We start from the raw sequence: 13786 nt of genomic DNA on the forward strand, positions 1-13786 counted from the left end.
TAGGAAAGCTGTCAAACAACATGCCATTCTTCATTAGAGGGGCATAAGATTGAATTTTTTTTGAAGGAAAAGATAAAATGGATTTGTGCTGATGGATGCAGTTGGAAGTTCTATGGCATTCAGCAACAAATGAGTACCGGTTTCCAAATATAGACATTGTATAACCACCACACTTGCAATCCCACATAGATCTAGAAAAGAGTAAATTCGACATGGATTGCCGAGGCATATGAGAATGAAATTTGTATGAATCCCACTTGGCCAGTTAAGGCTTTTCATTCAAGGGTAGTGAATGATCTCAAGTGCAACATTAATCAGTCAATGATCTACAGAGCCATGAAGAAGGCAAAGGATAATATACTTGGTAAGCATGAGGAAGAGTTTGGTAAGTTGTATTTGAATGCCAATGAGCTAAAGAGATCAATGCCTCTTAGTACCATCAAACTCATGACTGACCCCCCAGAGACAGGAACAGGTAAAATAAGGTTTAAAAGGTTTTATGTGTGTCTAGGACCACTGAAAGAAGGATTTGGAGAAGGGTGTAGGCCATTAATAGGGTTAGATGGGTGTCATCTTAGGGGGCCTTTTGGAGGGATGTTGTTAACTGCAGTTGCCACTGACCCTAATGATGGCATTTATCATGTGGCATGAGCACATGTGGAGGCTGAAAATAATGATAGATGGGATTAATTTCTGTCATTACTTAAAACTGACTTGAGAATTGAAAATTCAGGATCCTTCACTTTCATATATAATAGGCAAAAAGTAAGTCTTTAATGTCTTTATGTAGTAGGTTAATAATGTGTCTTTATATAGTATATAATGCTTCTGACAGGGGTTGGTTAATGCTCTTGAGAAACAGGTGCCTTCATCATAACATAGGTTCTATGTGATGCACCTTTACAGGAATTTATGGCAAGGAAATAGAGGGATTGAAATAAGAAAAGCATTATGGTTTGCTGTTAGGTCAACTACTAAGTTCACTTTTAAGAAGCATATGGACATTCTAAAACAGGTAATTCTATGAACATAGAACTTCTTGTAAAAACATCTATTATGTTGAACATGTTCTAACAATCTGTTTTACACTAGATATCAAACAAAGCATACAATTGGTTAAGTGAAAAACCTAGGTCTCAATGGACTAGGACAGGTTTTAGAGAACTTTGCAAGTCAGATATGTTTGTAAATAATAATTGTGAGGTATTCAACCATGCAATTAACAATTTCAGAGAAATGGATATTATTACCATGTTCAAGTCAATTCACCTCAGTTGCATGGAAATAATTCAAAGAGGGAAAACAAAAATGGTAGTTAGTACTAATGTTTTCTATACCAGACCAATGAAAAAATTGCACAAGTATGTTCTCTAATAAATGCTACACCCTATTTTATATGTTATTTCCCTGTCAATAGTATATTACATGTTAATACATACATCTATTATACTAGAGCCATGCAGATGGCTGCAAATGCTAGACCAGTTTGGAATGATGGAGATAAATACTTTGTCATAATGACAGATGGAGGCCACCAAATTATTGTGGACTTGAGTAAAAAATATTGTGCATGTAGGAAGTGGCAATTGACTGGTATTCCATGCTTCCATGCATGTGCCTGTAATTTTTTTCAAAAACAGTTCAATATGGATTACATGCATGAATATTATTCCAAAGAAAGGTACTTGCAAGTCTATAATCATGTGTTAGACCCAGTCAATGGAGAGGAATTCTGGAAAGATACTACAGAACTCCCACCTTTACCCCCAGTCATTAAAGTAGCCCCTGAAAGGCCAAAGAAAAAGAGAGATACGAGGACTGATATCATTGAGACAAGGCCCTATAATCCATATATGCTAAAGAGGAGTGAAACTTCATTGAGATGTTCATATTGCAATAAATGGGGGTACAACCAAAGAAGCTGCAAATTAAAGGTATAAATTTGGTTTTCTTATTTTCTTGTAAATAATTTACCTTTTATAGTACCATTTTATTGTTTTTTTTCATATGCAGAAAGTTGATATGAAGAAAAAGGCAGAGGAAGAGGGTGGTATAGATTTTGGTTTTGGATTTACAAGAAGAGTTGGACACAATCAATGTCATAATATCAGAGGATGCCCTAAAAAGGTAGCTACAATTTAAGTTAGATGTCAACTTAGATGAAAGTTGAGTTATTTACTTGTGTTATCACTTACCTAACAGAAAAAGAGAAGGCTGCAGTAGCTTAAAAGGTTAGAGAAGAACATGAAGAACAAGCAGCTAGGGACAGACAACATGATTTGAAGAAAAGAATTGCTGAGGATACAGAGTTGGCAGCTGAGAAAGCTAAAAATAAAGCTGTTACTGTCAAAAGGCACTCAACAAAACCCAATCTGGCCACGGGTACACATGGTGGCACAATTAAGCCATTCATACCCCCAGGAAAGGTTGGTTCTTCACTTGGAGGTCGGGACAGTGAAAGAAGCCACATAGAAGCAATACACATCTTCCATAAAACTAGAAGCTGCAAAGATGAAAAAACAAAAGACCATGGGAAAGCAGCCAAAGTAGTCTAAATATGGATGTTAATCTTTTATTTGCGACTTATTTTGCAAAACTGAACTTCAGTCTTTGGTCCTTACAACCAAGTCACTATGAACTATCTATGAAACTTAATTGTAACCATCTGATGCAAAACTTATGTAAAACATGATTTGTGATCGAATGCATAACTTTTGTTTGTCATTTATGATCATATGTTTTTCAAACCAACATCAAACAACAAGAAATACATTAAAGTAATGCATTATTCAGTAGCCAAATTCAACCAATACATTCAATGTGCTTGCCAACTACTAACATTACATATTACTTCATCCATTAATAATACATATTAAACAACATCTTTATGTCCTTGCTTGTCCCCAACTCTGTCTTGGTTATCCCCACCTCTGGGTAAATTCAACATCAACAGAATTGCCCATGACAATATTAGCAACACATAAACCAATTTGCTTACCCTTCTCTTCTGCAATTCATTTTGTAACTGAACATTATAAGCCTCCAGATACCTTTGTTCACCTTCAAGCGCCTTGATTAATCGAATTAGACCCGGGATGATAGCTCTTGCGCGTCCACATAGAGGAGCGTCCACATAGAGGAGCATCCACCCACCGGAAAAAATTGCAGGTATATGTAGCACAACCAAGAAAACGACGCCCCACATTTGCATCAGTCCAAGCCGTCCTCTCCACCGTCCATTGATTACAACTGCACTTAATTGATATTTCTTTACCAACATCAATGAAATAAAATGGCCGAATATGCAAGAGTAAAGAAATAGATCAGTTTTGGGTACATATACACCCATTTTACAATTATATCCGTTGAAAATTAAAATTCCAGTAATACCCCTATGTCAGATAACGTTAACGTCTGAGTTAACGTTTAATCTGTCAAGGGATGTTAACTCTCAGCGTTTCCTAAGTCTAGGGTGCAAACTGTAAGGTCCCAAAGTTCTGATACCAAAGTGAGATTCAGGGGTGCAAAGTGCAAATTAGTCTTTTTTTAATAATAAGATAAGTTGTGGTTGTAGTTTAGTAGGATAAGTAGACTATGTGTGTAGTAGTTTAATAATTTAGTAGTTTAGCGGATATATAACACTATTTTTTTTTCTAATAACCGAAATTAGGGAATAACCGTTGAACCAAATTATATCTCATTCCGATTATTAAAGTATAGTATAGATTTCTTTTGTTCATGACACCTTACTTATATCTGTATTATATTAAAATATATCAAACATTAAATTTTTTTTGGTCGGTAATCTATATATAATCTACTTAACTATTTTTATTAAATTATACTAATTTTAACTAATATTAAATTTAATTTATTTTAGGTTCTAATTAACTTAAAAAGTAAAATCAAATATAAATCATGTCTATCTATATATTACATTATAACATCCGAAACATTAAAATTTGGTAATTTTAGTACATACTCGAGTTTCATAACTTTGATTTTATTATTTGGACACAAAATAGAATATATATATATATATATACATTTTTATTTAAACACTCTCCTTAATATATTAAAATTCATATTATAAACTTTGTTTAAATGCAAATTAAGTTATAATTTATACATACTATTCATTCATATTTGAACAAAATTATACTATTGATCCACGATAAAATTAAAAATGTAAACTTAAACAAATTAGTTATATTAAAGACTCATTATAGATTAATATTCACAAAGTGATTATATAAATATAAGTAAATATATATAATGACATCGGGCCAAAATAAAAAATATATATTATTCACCCAGGTCAAAAAAGTTATATTATTGAACCATCTAAAAGAAAATTCAAATCAAAAAATATTTCGTAAATAATAAACACTATTCAATTACATGAAATAGTCCAATATTTGAATCTTATCAACAATTTAAGTAAGTATAAATTAAAAATATTCCAACTAAAATACATGAACTATTTAACTAGGTCAATATATATTTTCCAGAACCTACATTATATCCTCGGTTTATGAACTATTTTTTATTTTAAAACGTAATTATAAATAATAGTTATTATAATATAAGCAAAGATATATTTGACAATAATTATTTAAATATATTTACTATTTATGAATATAATTAATAAAATAATAAAATAAAAATAATACAATAATAATTATTTAAAGTATCGGATTTTAGGTTAGTTATATAATAATATAATAAAAATATAATTTTTGGTGTCTCAATCAAATGTTAAGCATTAAATGTATCAGGCTACCTGAGAGTCAGAGGAGAGGGAGGGCATAAATGACACTGACGGGCCATAATCACACGGTCTTGCAACTACCCACAATAACCCACCCGATTGTCGTAGGTTAAAATAATAAATAATAATTTATTCACGATAAAATTATTACAAACAAAATACTCTATTTCAAAGTGTGAAAAACATAACATTGGTCGAAACCACGGGCCGGCCATACAATTGGTCCATTGACCTTAATATCTCACCTGAAAAAGTGTTCACACTTGAGTTCACACCTATCTCATTTAGCAATTCGCACAAGATCAAATTTAAATTTAATATTTAAAAATAATGTTAAAAATATCAAATTAAATATAAAAAACTGTTATAAAATTATGGAACATCATAAAATGCAATAATTAGTATTATTGATTTACGTGGGTTAATTTTGAAATATAATTGATCAGAATCTTTCATAATTTTATTAGTTAAAAGTAAATCGAGCATTTTTCTTTTTCATTACTTCTATTTTTTATTTTATTGTTTCTAACGGAAATAATTATATTCTTATATATAATTGATGTAAAGGAGTTTTTATAATTTTGTCGCCAAGAATATTATTGATATTTTAAGAATATACACGGATAATATCATTATTTCATTAATATTAAAATGATACATCTTATTCTCTGCACAATGTATACTAACTCGTGAGAAGGAAAAAATACTACAATCCTATGTATAGCAACAAAAAATAGCCAAACAATTAAGTTAATAATACAATTAGTACATATAAATCAAAAATAAATATATATGAAATAAAAGAAACAGAAGTAAAGAATCTTATAACAATATATAACATTAAAATTTACCGAATTTAGCATTTAAAAAACTAATAAATTAATAAAAAGATAACCACCAATAATGTTAACGATTCAAAAAAAAAAATTAAAAAAATATCATTTAAAAATGCAGCATAAATTGAGGTGATAATACAAAATGTATATCATCAACTTTAATCAGTACTAAATTTTTACAAAGTTTAATAAAAATGTTATTTTAAAAAAATTAAAAAAAATAATATTAATAATTTATAAAACATCCTCGCCCGGCACGGGTATAAATCTGGTAATTATTTTTGCACTACTCTTGGGTCTTGACAAACCCCGGGTCAGGCCAGATCCATGTTACAAAATTAAACTATTAAAAACTTTCTGGTCCAGAACAGGCCAGTCCCAAGACCCAGCCCAGAAATTCTAAAAATCCTTTTATTAGCCCAGCCCAATAAACTCTCAATACTCCAATTTAATTTAATTCAGGCCTATATGCATACACACACGTGAATATGTGATGTGTAATATCACACTTGACAAATAAATCACCTAGGTTTACACATTCACAATTCATAAACCCCTCAAATCAGATCATCTTTATATTTAATTTCAATGGCTTTTCTATGCAGATTGAAGCAACCCCATCTCAAGAACTTGTCAAATCAGCTCAGAAGATGCTTTTTTCAGCCCCTTTTAGTCACTCCACATTCAAGATTCTCTACTATAACTAAAAAAGATTCAATTTTGCACAATACCCACTTCAAGATTTTTCAAACTACTCGATCTTTCGCTGCTCCTGCTCAGGTACCTCACTTTTTATGTACTTATGTTTGTATGTATGTATGTATGTATGTATATGTTTGTGAATTTGGGATTGTGTGTGTGTAATGTGTGTATTGATTGATGGTGGTGTGTGTATGTGTGTTTAGTTTCAGAAGAAACAAGAAAAAGAAGAAGAAGAAGTCGATGGGCCGCGGTTGAATGAGAGTATTACAGCTCCTTCTGTTAGGCTTGTGTTAGATACTGGTAATTTTTTGTTTTTTGGTTATGTATGCTTATAAATTGCATTTGTGGAGTGCAGATTATTACTATGGTTCTGCGTTGAGTTGAGACACGTGGAGTAGTTATAATTTGTGCTCGTTTTGTTATGTGTAATCGTTTAAAATAGTCTCTTGGATTGTTTTTTATTGCTTTCGAATGTCGTGCTTTTGCTTTTAGACAAGTGTTGTTTGGTTTGGAGGAATTAGGTGAAGATGGTATAGATTTGTATTATTTTGAGTGTGATAGGAAATAAAGAGGTTTAGGTGTAATGACTTACTTTGAAGGATCATATATTAGTATCTCTTGCACATTGGAGGGTAATGTTTATGTATATTTGTAGGCCATACTGTAGTGTCAACGCGTGAAGCTTTGGAGCGTGCAAAAAGTCGTAGGCTTGATTTGGTTGAGGTAACTCCTAGACTAATTGGTTTTATTTACAGTGTAAAATATGGTAAAGGTGTTTGTGGGCTAATATTTTGTTTGTGTTTACTTACCCTTAGTTCCTGTATTACAGGTGGATCGAAATGCTAAGCCACCTGTTTGCAAAATTTTTGACTATAATAGAGAGAAATACGTAAAAGAGTTAAAGGAGAAAGAGCGTGCTAAAAGCAAGGTATTATTTCCTTTGTAACAAACTAAAGACTCTGGTGAAGTTGTCCTTAATTATTTCTTAACCTCTTCTTGATAAGTTGTTTTGGTTATAGTTCAGATATTGTTTAGGGCATGGGAGAGATGAGAATCAAACTCCTACCACCTCTCCATTTGTTATATCTTTTATGCTATGAATATTTTTTAGAGAAAAACTTTAAGGGTATGCTCTCAGACGTTTAAGCATCTTAGATGCAAATGTACATTTTCATATAGAAAATTTCTTTTGAGATGACAAATTTCTAAATTTCTAGCAGAGCTGCAAAATAAAAAAAATTCGAAATTGTAGTTGCATCTACAGATTTTGTTGTGCCAAGTGATTTAATGTCAGGAACTAGGGTTTCTGACTTTGAGTTTTCTGAATATTTGATTGTTTTTGTTGTTTTCTGATTTATAAGTGTAGAATTGTAAGGATAACAACTAGGATATAGAGATATATCAGAGAATATAGAGAGATTCAGAAAGAAACAGAGAGATAACAGCAGAAATATAGATCAGAGATAGACAATCAGAGAGAAACTTGCAAGAGAAGATAGAGTTTTAGAGTAAGAAACCTTAGAGAGAGAAAGTAGTTATAGAGAGAGAAAGAGGTTGGTGGCAAATGCCTTTTCCACATATTCAACATAATCAGCACAACAAGCAATTACAAGTATTTATAGACCTGCACTGATACCTAGTTAATTCTAGTGACTAGTGAAAAGACAGAACTACCCTTCCCTATACTATTACTAACACAGCACAGTAAAACACAACCATACTACACAGTAAGTACTAATACAGTACTAATCCTGACATTTAATCTTTTGGAGTTGCCACTGGTGGACCTTGAGCTGTTTTTTGTCTGTGGTACACTGGTACTGTGTGCAGTATATGATATTTAAGGAAGTAGGCGCTGGTTCTGATCGAGTAATATTGAATATTGGTAGAGAATTTGACTTGCTACCTTGATATTGTGATAGCAATCTTGAGAATTGTTTTCAATAAACTACAAGCTACACTAGCTGTCGTGCTTTATAGTTAGGTAATAATATACATCATCTTAAACTCACACTGGAAGGAGTACAATCACCTTTCATCTAAACACCTTCCAGTAATTAGCTTCCATTGGGACCCCCTCTGGCGAATGCTGCATCCGAGTAGCAGTTCCTGCATCACTTTGTTCGTAGGAGGCCTTTGAAGTTGAACAATAAAAAAGGTAACTGTTAATTAAGTACCAACTAAAACTGTAAAAACTTCTTGGAGGGATGTAGCGCTATGGTGAAACATTGAAAACTGCATCTATATTAAAAACATATCTCCTGTTGCAAGTTATGACCCCTTAACTTATCTGTGCATGAAAACTTAATGGGATGGCCTTTAGTTGTTGAAATTCTCTTCAAGTAGTTGTAATCCACTCGGTATGTCTCTTCTAGTTGCCTTGGGGTTTGTGTAATATGCTGTTTGTTGTATAGGCAGTTGGATAGAGTTGGTAACTTTCTTAGTTGATTTATAGCAAATTATTCTTTAGTAAACAGATTCCTTTATTCATCTTTATCACATGCCTTCTTACCATGATCATATTTAGTCCCTTTAACTTGATGTGTTTCCTTGGCAGTCTGAAGTGACTCTTCGGAAAGGAGCATCCAAATCAGTTCAATTTGAGGGTAAAATTGTGAGTTCATCTAGTGCATGTGCTTATGACAGAAGGTTTTACATATATGGCAGTTTTACTTGATGCAAATAAAAATATAGAATAGCTGAAGATATATCTCCAATATGGGTGCCAAAAAGTGTCATTGTACAATTTGATCATCGAACCAGTTGCATTCTGGATTCTGGAATAGTCCGTTTGTACTGTTCTATATCGCTTATATTATATAATTTTTACTAAAGCCAGCAAGACTAGGTATGCTACTATATTTCGTTAAAAATTACCACTTAAACAGCTTGTCTAAATTATTTGGTTATATTACATTATTAATAAATTATTGTTTTCCTCCATAATTCTTTTGTATATTGCTTGTAAATGATTTTAAATTTCACCATTCCGGTTAATGGTTATCTTTGAATAGTACGGGGGATATGCTAGGTTATGTTTGACTTAACTTTAAGTCATGTTTATTTGTGACAATTATATTATTTCATAAAACAAAGTGTACTATTACACGCAAATAGTATATGGAAAGTAAATTTGTAGGACCATACAGCCATACAGGTAAGTACTGTTGTTAATAGAAAACAAAAAATCAATATCTATTCTATACTCTATATTGATATGGCAATTTTTGGCACCCTTAATGATTGACATGCTCATAATAGCTAAAAATTCTTTTCTACATCTATCCTCTTGTGGAAAAAGTATCTTGCAAATTCATCCGATGTTGAATATGTAGTGGAAAAAGTGTCTATTTTAGAGGGGCAAATGAATAATTAGAGATTTTTCAAAGTGATTGCATGCGTAGACTTACCTAAATTCACTTCTTTTTCCCAATATTTTGACATGTAAAACATCTGAATATTTCTCCATTCTTCTGTTTATAGGAAGAAAAAGACCTGCAAATGAAAGCAGCAACAGTCAAAAGAATGATGGAAAGTGGTTATCGTGTAAAGGTGTTTTTTCCTTGTTACAAACTAGATTAGTACCCCTGTTCTGCACAGTTGTGATAATTTTTATAATTTAATTTAGCTTTTTTGTAGGATATTAGAAATGTTGTTAATTCCATTTAAATAAAAAAAAGTTTAATTTAGAAAAAAATGTCATAAGTCGAAATCTGTAATTTAGGTGAGAATAATTATGAAATGTGATGATTTGTAATTTGAGAACTACGTTAGGATAGAATTTGTTCATGGTTAATGAATTCAGTTGATAGGAATCAGAACCCAAACCTATGTATTGATATTTGGATTAGCAGTTTGGTTGTTGAGAATGAGGACTTCATTCCTATTTAAATAAATTGATAAGCATTTATGAAAATAAAATAATAAATAATATAAGATTAAAAAAGTAAATGAGAAATGAGGATGAAATGGATTAGTAGAGATTGTAATAATGAGAGAGAGATAAATGAGGAATGAGGATGTCAGCGATTAAGGAGAAACATAGGGAGAAACTGACAAGTGTAAACGCTGATGTCAGCTGGTGTTTCTTTTAGTATAAGTATAGATATGACAATTTTTCTTTTGTTTTTATTTTCTATGGTGGTTGATGCCCTTGTACCACAAAGTATTTCGCACTTTCTTTCCGAGTGAACAGGGTTGTCGGATGTTTTTCCGGGATAGCATCTTTGTCAGTTTGCTACTATGAGAATTTTATTTCTTATGCATGGGATTTACATCATTTTGTAGTGTTAAACATACACATTCTCTCATTATTATGAACTATAAATAGATCCTTGTCTGAAGCATTTTGGTTTTTGAACAGTGTCTCGCCAAGATGAATGACAAAAAGGCGAATGATAAAACGGTGAATGACAAAAAAGGGAATGATAAAAAGGCGATTGATAAATTGGAGGAAGAGAAAAAGGCGAAAGAGAAATTGGAGAGTGAGAGAAAGGCAATGGCTATTGAATATGAGAACCTACGAAAATTGTTGGCCCGTTTCTGCACTCTGGTAAGTTGTTTCATTTTCCATACATGGGGACAATGCTTCCGATGATTTATGCAGCAATAACTATAACTTCTGTGTGGCAGATTGAGGATGTTGCCATTGTAGAAAGTGGACCTGAAATGGAAAAAAAAGGTGCTTATGTTGTTGTCCGGCATGTGAAGTATGGGCTACCAAAGAAAGGCACAAAGAAAACTTCACAACTTAAAGCCACAAGTAACCATGTTGAAGAAGATTCCAGTTCAGAAGCAGACATCGACCCTGTCAATGAGAGCCCCCTTCTTGACGATCGGAGCCCTACATCTCACCCACCAGAAGCTTCACTTAACATCGAGAATAGGTACAAAAAGGATCCAAGAAGCAGGGATCCACCTACTGAAATGAATATTGCTAGTCCTCAACCTGCGATAGTGAACAGGTACATGACAAGAAGCAGGGTTCCACCTACTGAAATTAATGTTCCTAGTCCTCAACCTGCTATAGTGAATAGGTACATAAAGGACCTAAGAAACAGGTCTTCGCCTACTGAAACGAACTCCCAGAATGCTGATCCAGGACGTTTACATCCCCAACCTCCATACCAAGGCAGGCAACCGCCACAATATCCGAACCAAGGCAGGCAACCGCCACAATATCCGAACCAAGGCAGTCCAACACAAGTTGATCCAAGGAACTTAACTCAGTCAAGAGAAGTTGGGCAGGGACAATTCACCAAAAATTCCAGATTTCCTGCAGAGGAGTTTCCAAGAAAAGAAGTCTCATATCCCGGTGCTCTACCTAATTCATCAGGTCAAAAATATGGTGTTCCTAATGGTCCTAAACCGAACAGTACTACTGAGCCACAACCGACAGTGGTAAATAGGTATAAACAAGCTCTTAATCAGAATTTAACTGTGCCCAACTTCCATGGCAGCAGAAGGCAAGGCCGATAAGGTTTTTGTCATACAAATAAACTCCTCGCAATTTATGAAATGCAAATATTAGCACCGTGGCAATTGAAGATAAGGCTCATCAGAGCATTTCTGAAGAATGAGTAACGGGACTTGAAATCGTCAAGACACCTTTCTTTAACCAACACAAATTATATGTAAGCATGTCTGAATAAATGGTGCTAAGCATTCTTAGATCCATTCAGTTGGATACTAAAATTCAATTTATTATATAGGAAGCCAGTGAGATTAAACACCCTTGCTTAAGCTGATTATTGAAGGAGATGAGCCCTACCTTTTTATTCAACATGGTGCAGAGACCTACATAGTAATATATTCTCCCAAGTCAGGTAACAATATAATGGTCAAATTGTCAGACTTTGCAGACAATTTTTTTTTGTTGTCACAACTTACAAAAAATGTGGACCTTAATCGTAAAACTGTTCAAACATAACCGAAGCATGTTTGTTTTGTGTCAAGTGAATGAAGCTAAGATTGTTTTTAGATAATTCATTTGAGATATTTGAATGTACATAGTGATCAAATGATAATTGACACCCTATATATTTTCCATTTCAAAATACGAAGAGAGGCGCCAAAGTATATGCGAGTACAACATGAACTTTCACAAGTCACAACATGACATATAAACAATAAAAAGATACAAAATAGACTTAATAAATTGTGTGTTTCTTAGGCTTGTAAGAGAAACCTAGAGTTGTATGTTTTGCTTAGCACATCTAAAAACAGACTATAATGAAGTCTAGCAAATAGGATAACGGGTATTAAAGCTAAATTGTGTGTACCCTCTGTATATAAGAGGAAGAAGCTCGCACTGAAAGCAATCATCATTGTAGTAATTGAGACGAAAAGAGTTAGGAGCCCAGTCATCAATTTTAGAGGTAAAGACACCAAGAAATCTCTTTCTTTATAACGCGCAGTGAGAATAGACAAGAACACGAGGATGGATGTTGAAGAGCTGAACAATGATATGGCGTCTGTTATTACAAACACCATGAAGGCATTTCTATGTAGAGCTGTTCGCGAACCGAGCCGTTCGCGAACAAGCTCGAGCTCGGCTCGTTAAGGGCTCGGTTCGGCTCGGTTCGTTAAGGGCTCGAGCTCGAGCTCGAACACAAAAATGTGTTCGTTAAGAAAACGAGCTCGAGCCGAGTTTTTGGCATGTTCGGCTCGAGCTCGGCTCGAGCTCGGCTCGGCTCGATTCGGCTCGAGCTCGGCTCGGTTCGGCTCGAAAAAAAATTTAAAAAAAAAATTATTTTTTATATATTTAATTATTATGAATTTTATTCAGATTTTTTATAAATATTTTTAAATTATTGAACTATACGAATGTCAAAATACATATTTTAGTAATTTGAAAAAATTCAGATATTAAAAATTAATTTTTTAATTTGATATTTTAATAATTAACAAGTGATTTGACTATTACTTGTAACTAGTATTTATTTCCTGATCGGTGTTTCGATTTTTTGAAATTATTTATAAATGATCCAACCGTACGGATGTCAAGATCTATATATTTAAGTGATATAATAAAAAATTTAGAAAAAATAAATATATTTGGTTTGCTATTTTAACGGTAAACTAGTAGTTTGACTAGTACTTCTCCCATATTAATGTTTCGATTTTTTAAAAAATATTTATGAATGATCCAGCCGTACGGATGTTAATATCTATATTATTTAGTAATATGACAAAATTTTTAGAAAAAATAAATGTATTTGATTTGTTATTTTCACAGTCAACAGGTGTTTTGACCTTTAGTTGTAACTAGTGTTTAGTCTCATATTAATGTTTCAATTTTTAAAAAATATTTATGAATGATCCAACCGTACGGATGTTAATATCTATATATTTTAGTGACATAATAAAAAATTTAGAAAAAAATAAAGTTATTTTGTTTATTATTTTGACAATCGACCAATTGTTTGAATAGTTGTTAGAACTAGTGTTTAGTCTCATATTAATGTTTCAATTTTTT

The 13786-nt window shown here is 32.7% G+C and overlaps 1 protein-coding gene across 2 annotated transcripts; it reads left to right on the plus strand.

Annotated features, from left to right (window-relative positions):
* Nucleotides 1-6091: 6091 nt before the first annotated feature.
* Nucleotides 6092-12305, plus strand: LOC141692354 (translation initiation factor IF3-1, mitochondrial). Of its 2 annotated transcripts, XR_012562808.1 has the most exons (9): nucleotides 6092-6387; nucleotides 6513-6609; nucleotides 6965-7032; nucleotides 7139-7237; nucleotides 8867-8923; nucleotides 9793-9861; nucleotides 10673-10861; nucleotides 10942-11942; nucleotides 12021-12305. XR_012562808.1 is itself a non-coding variant. In XM_074497164.1 (8 exons), exons 1-8 carry the CDS (start codon nucleotides 6196-6198, stop codon nucleotides 11785-11787), a joined length of 1617 nt encoding a protein of 538 aa, XP_074353265.1. In that variant the 5' UTR covers nucleotides 6092-6195; the 3' UTR covers nucleotides 11788-12042. The 2 variants fall into 2 exon arrangements, 1 of the variants encoding a protein (XP_074353265.1); XM_074497164.1 differs by having other exon boundaries at nucleotides 10942-12042.
* Nucleotides 12306-13786: the final 1481 nt, after the last annotated feature.

This window comes from Apium graveolens, chromosome 10 (assembly GCF_009905375.1).
Source record: "Apium graveolens cultivar Ventura chromosome 10, ASM990537v1, whole genome shotgun sequence".
NCBI classification, from domain to species: domain Eukaryota; kingdom Viridiplantae; phylum Streptophyta; class Magnoliopsida; order Apiales; family Apiaceae; genus Apium; species Apium graveolens.

Coding starts and splice junctions, on each gene's coding strand:
- LOC141692354 (XM_074497164.1), top strand. CDS start 6,196: ATGGCTTTTCTATGCAGATTGAAGCAACCCCATCTCAAGAACTTGTCA. Junction 9,862..10,672: donor AAAGTGGTTATCGTGTAAAG/GTGTTTTTTCCT, acceptor GTTTTTGAACAG/TGTCTCGCCAAGATGAATGA. Junction 10,862..10,941: donor TGGCCCGTTTCTGCACTCTG/GTAAGTTGTTTC, acceptor TCTGTGTGGCAG/ATTGAGGATGTTGCCATTGT.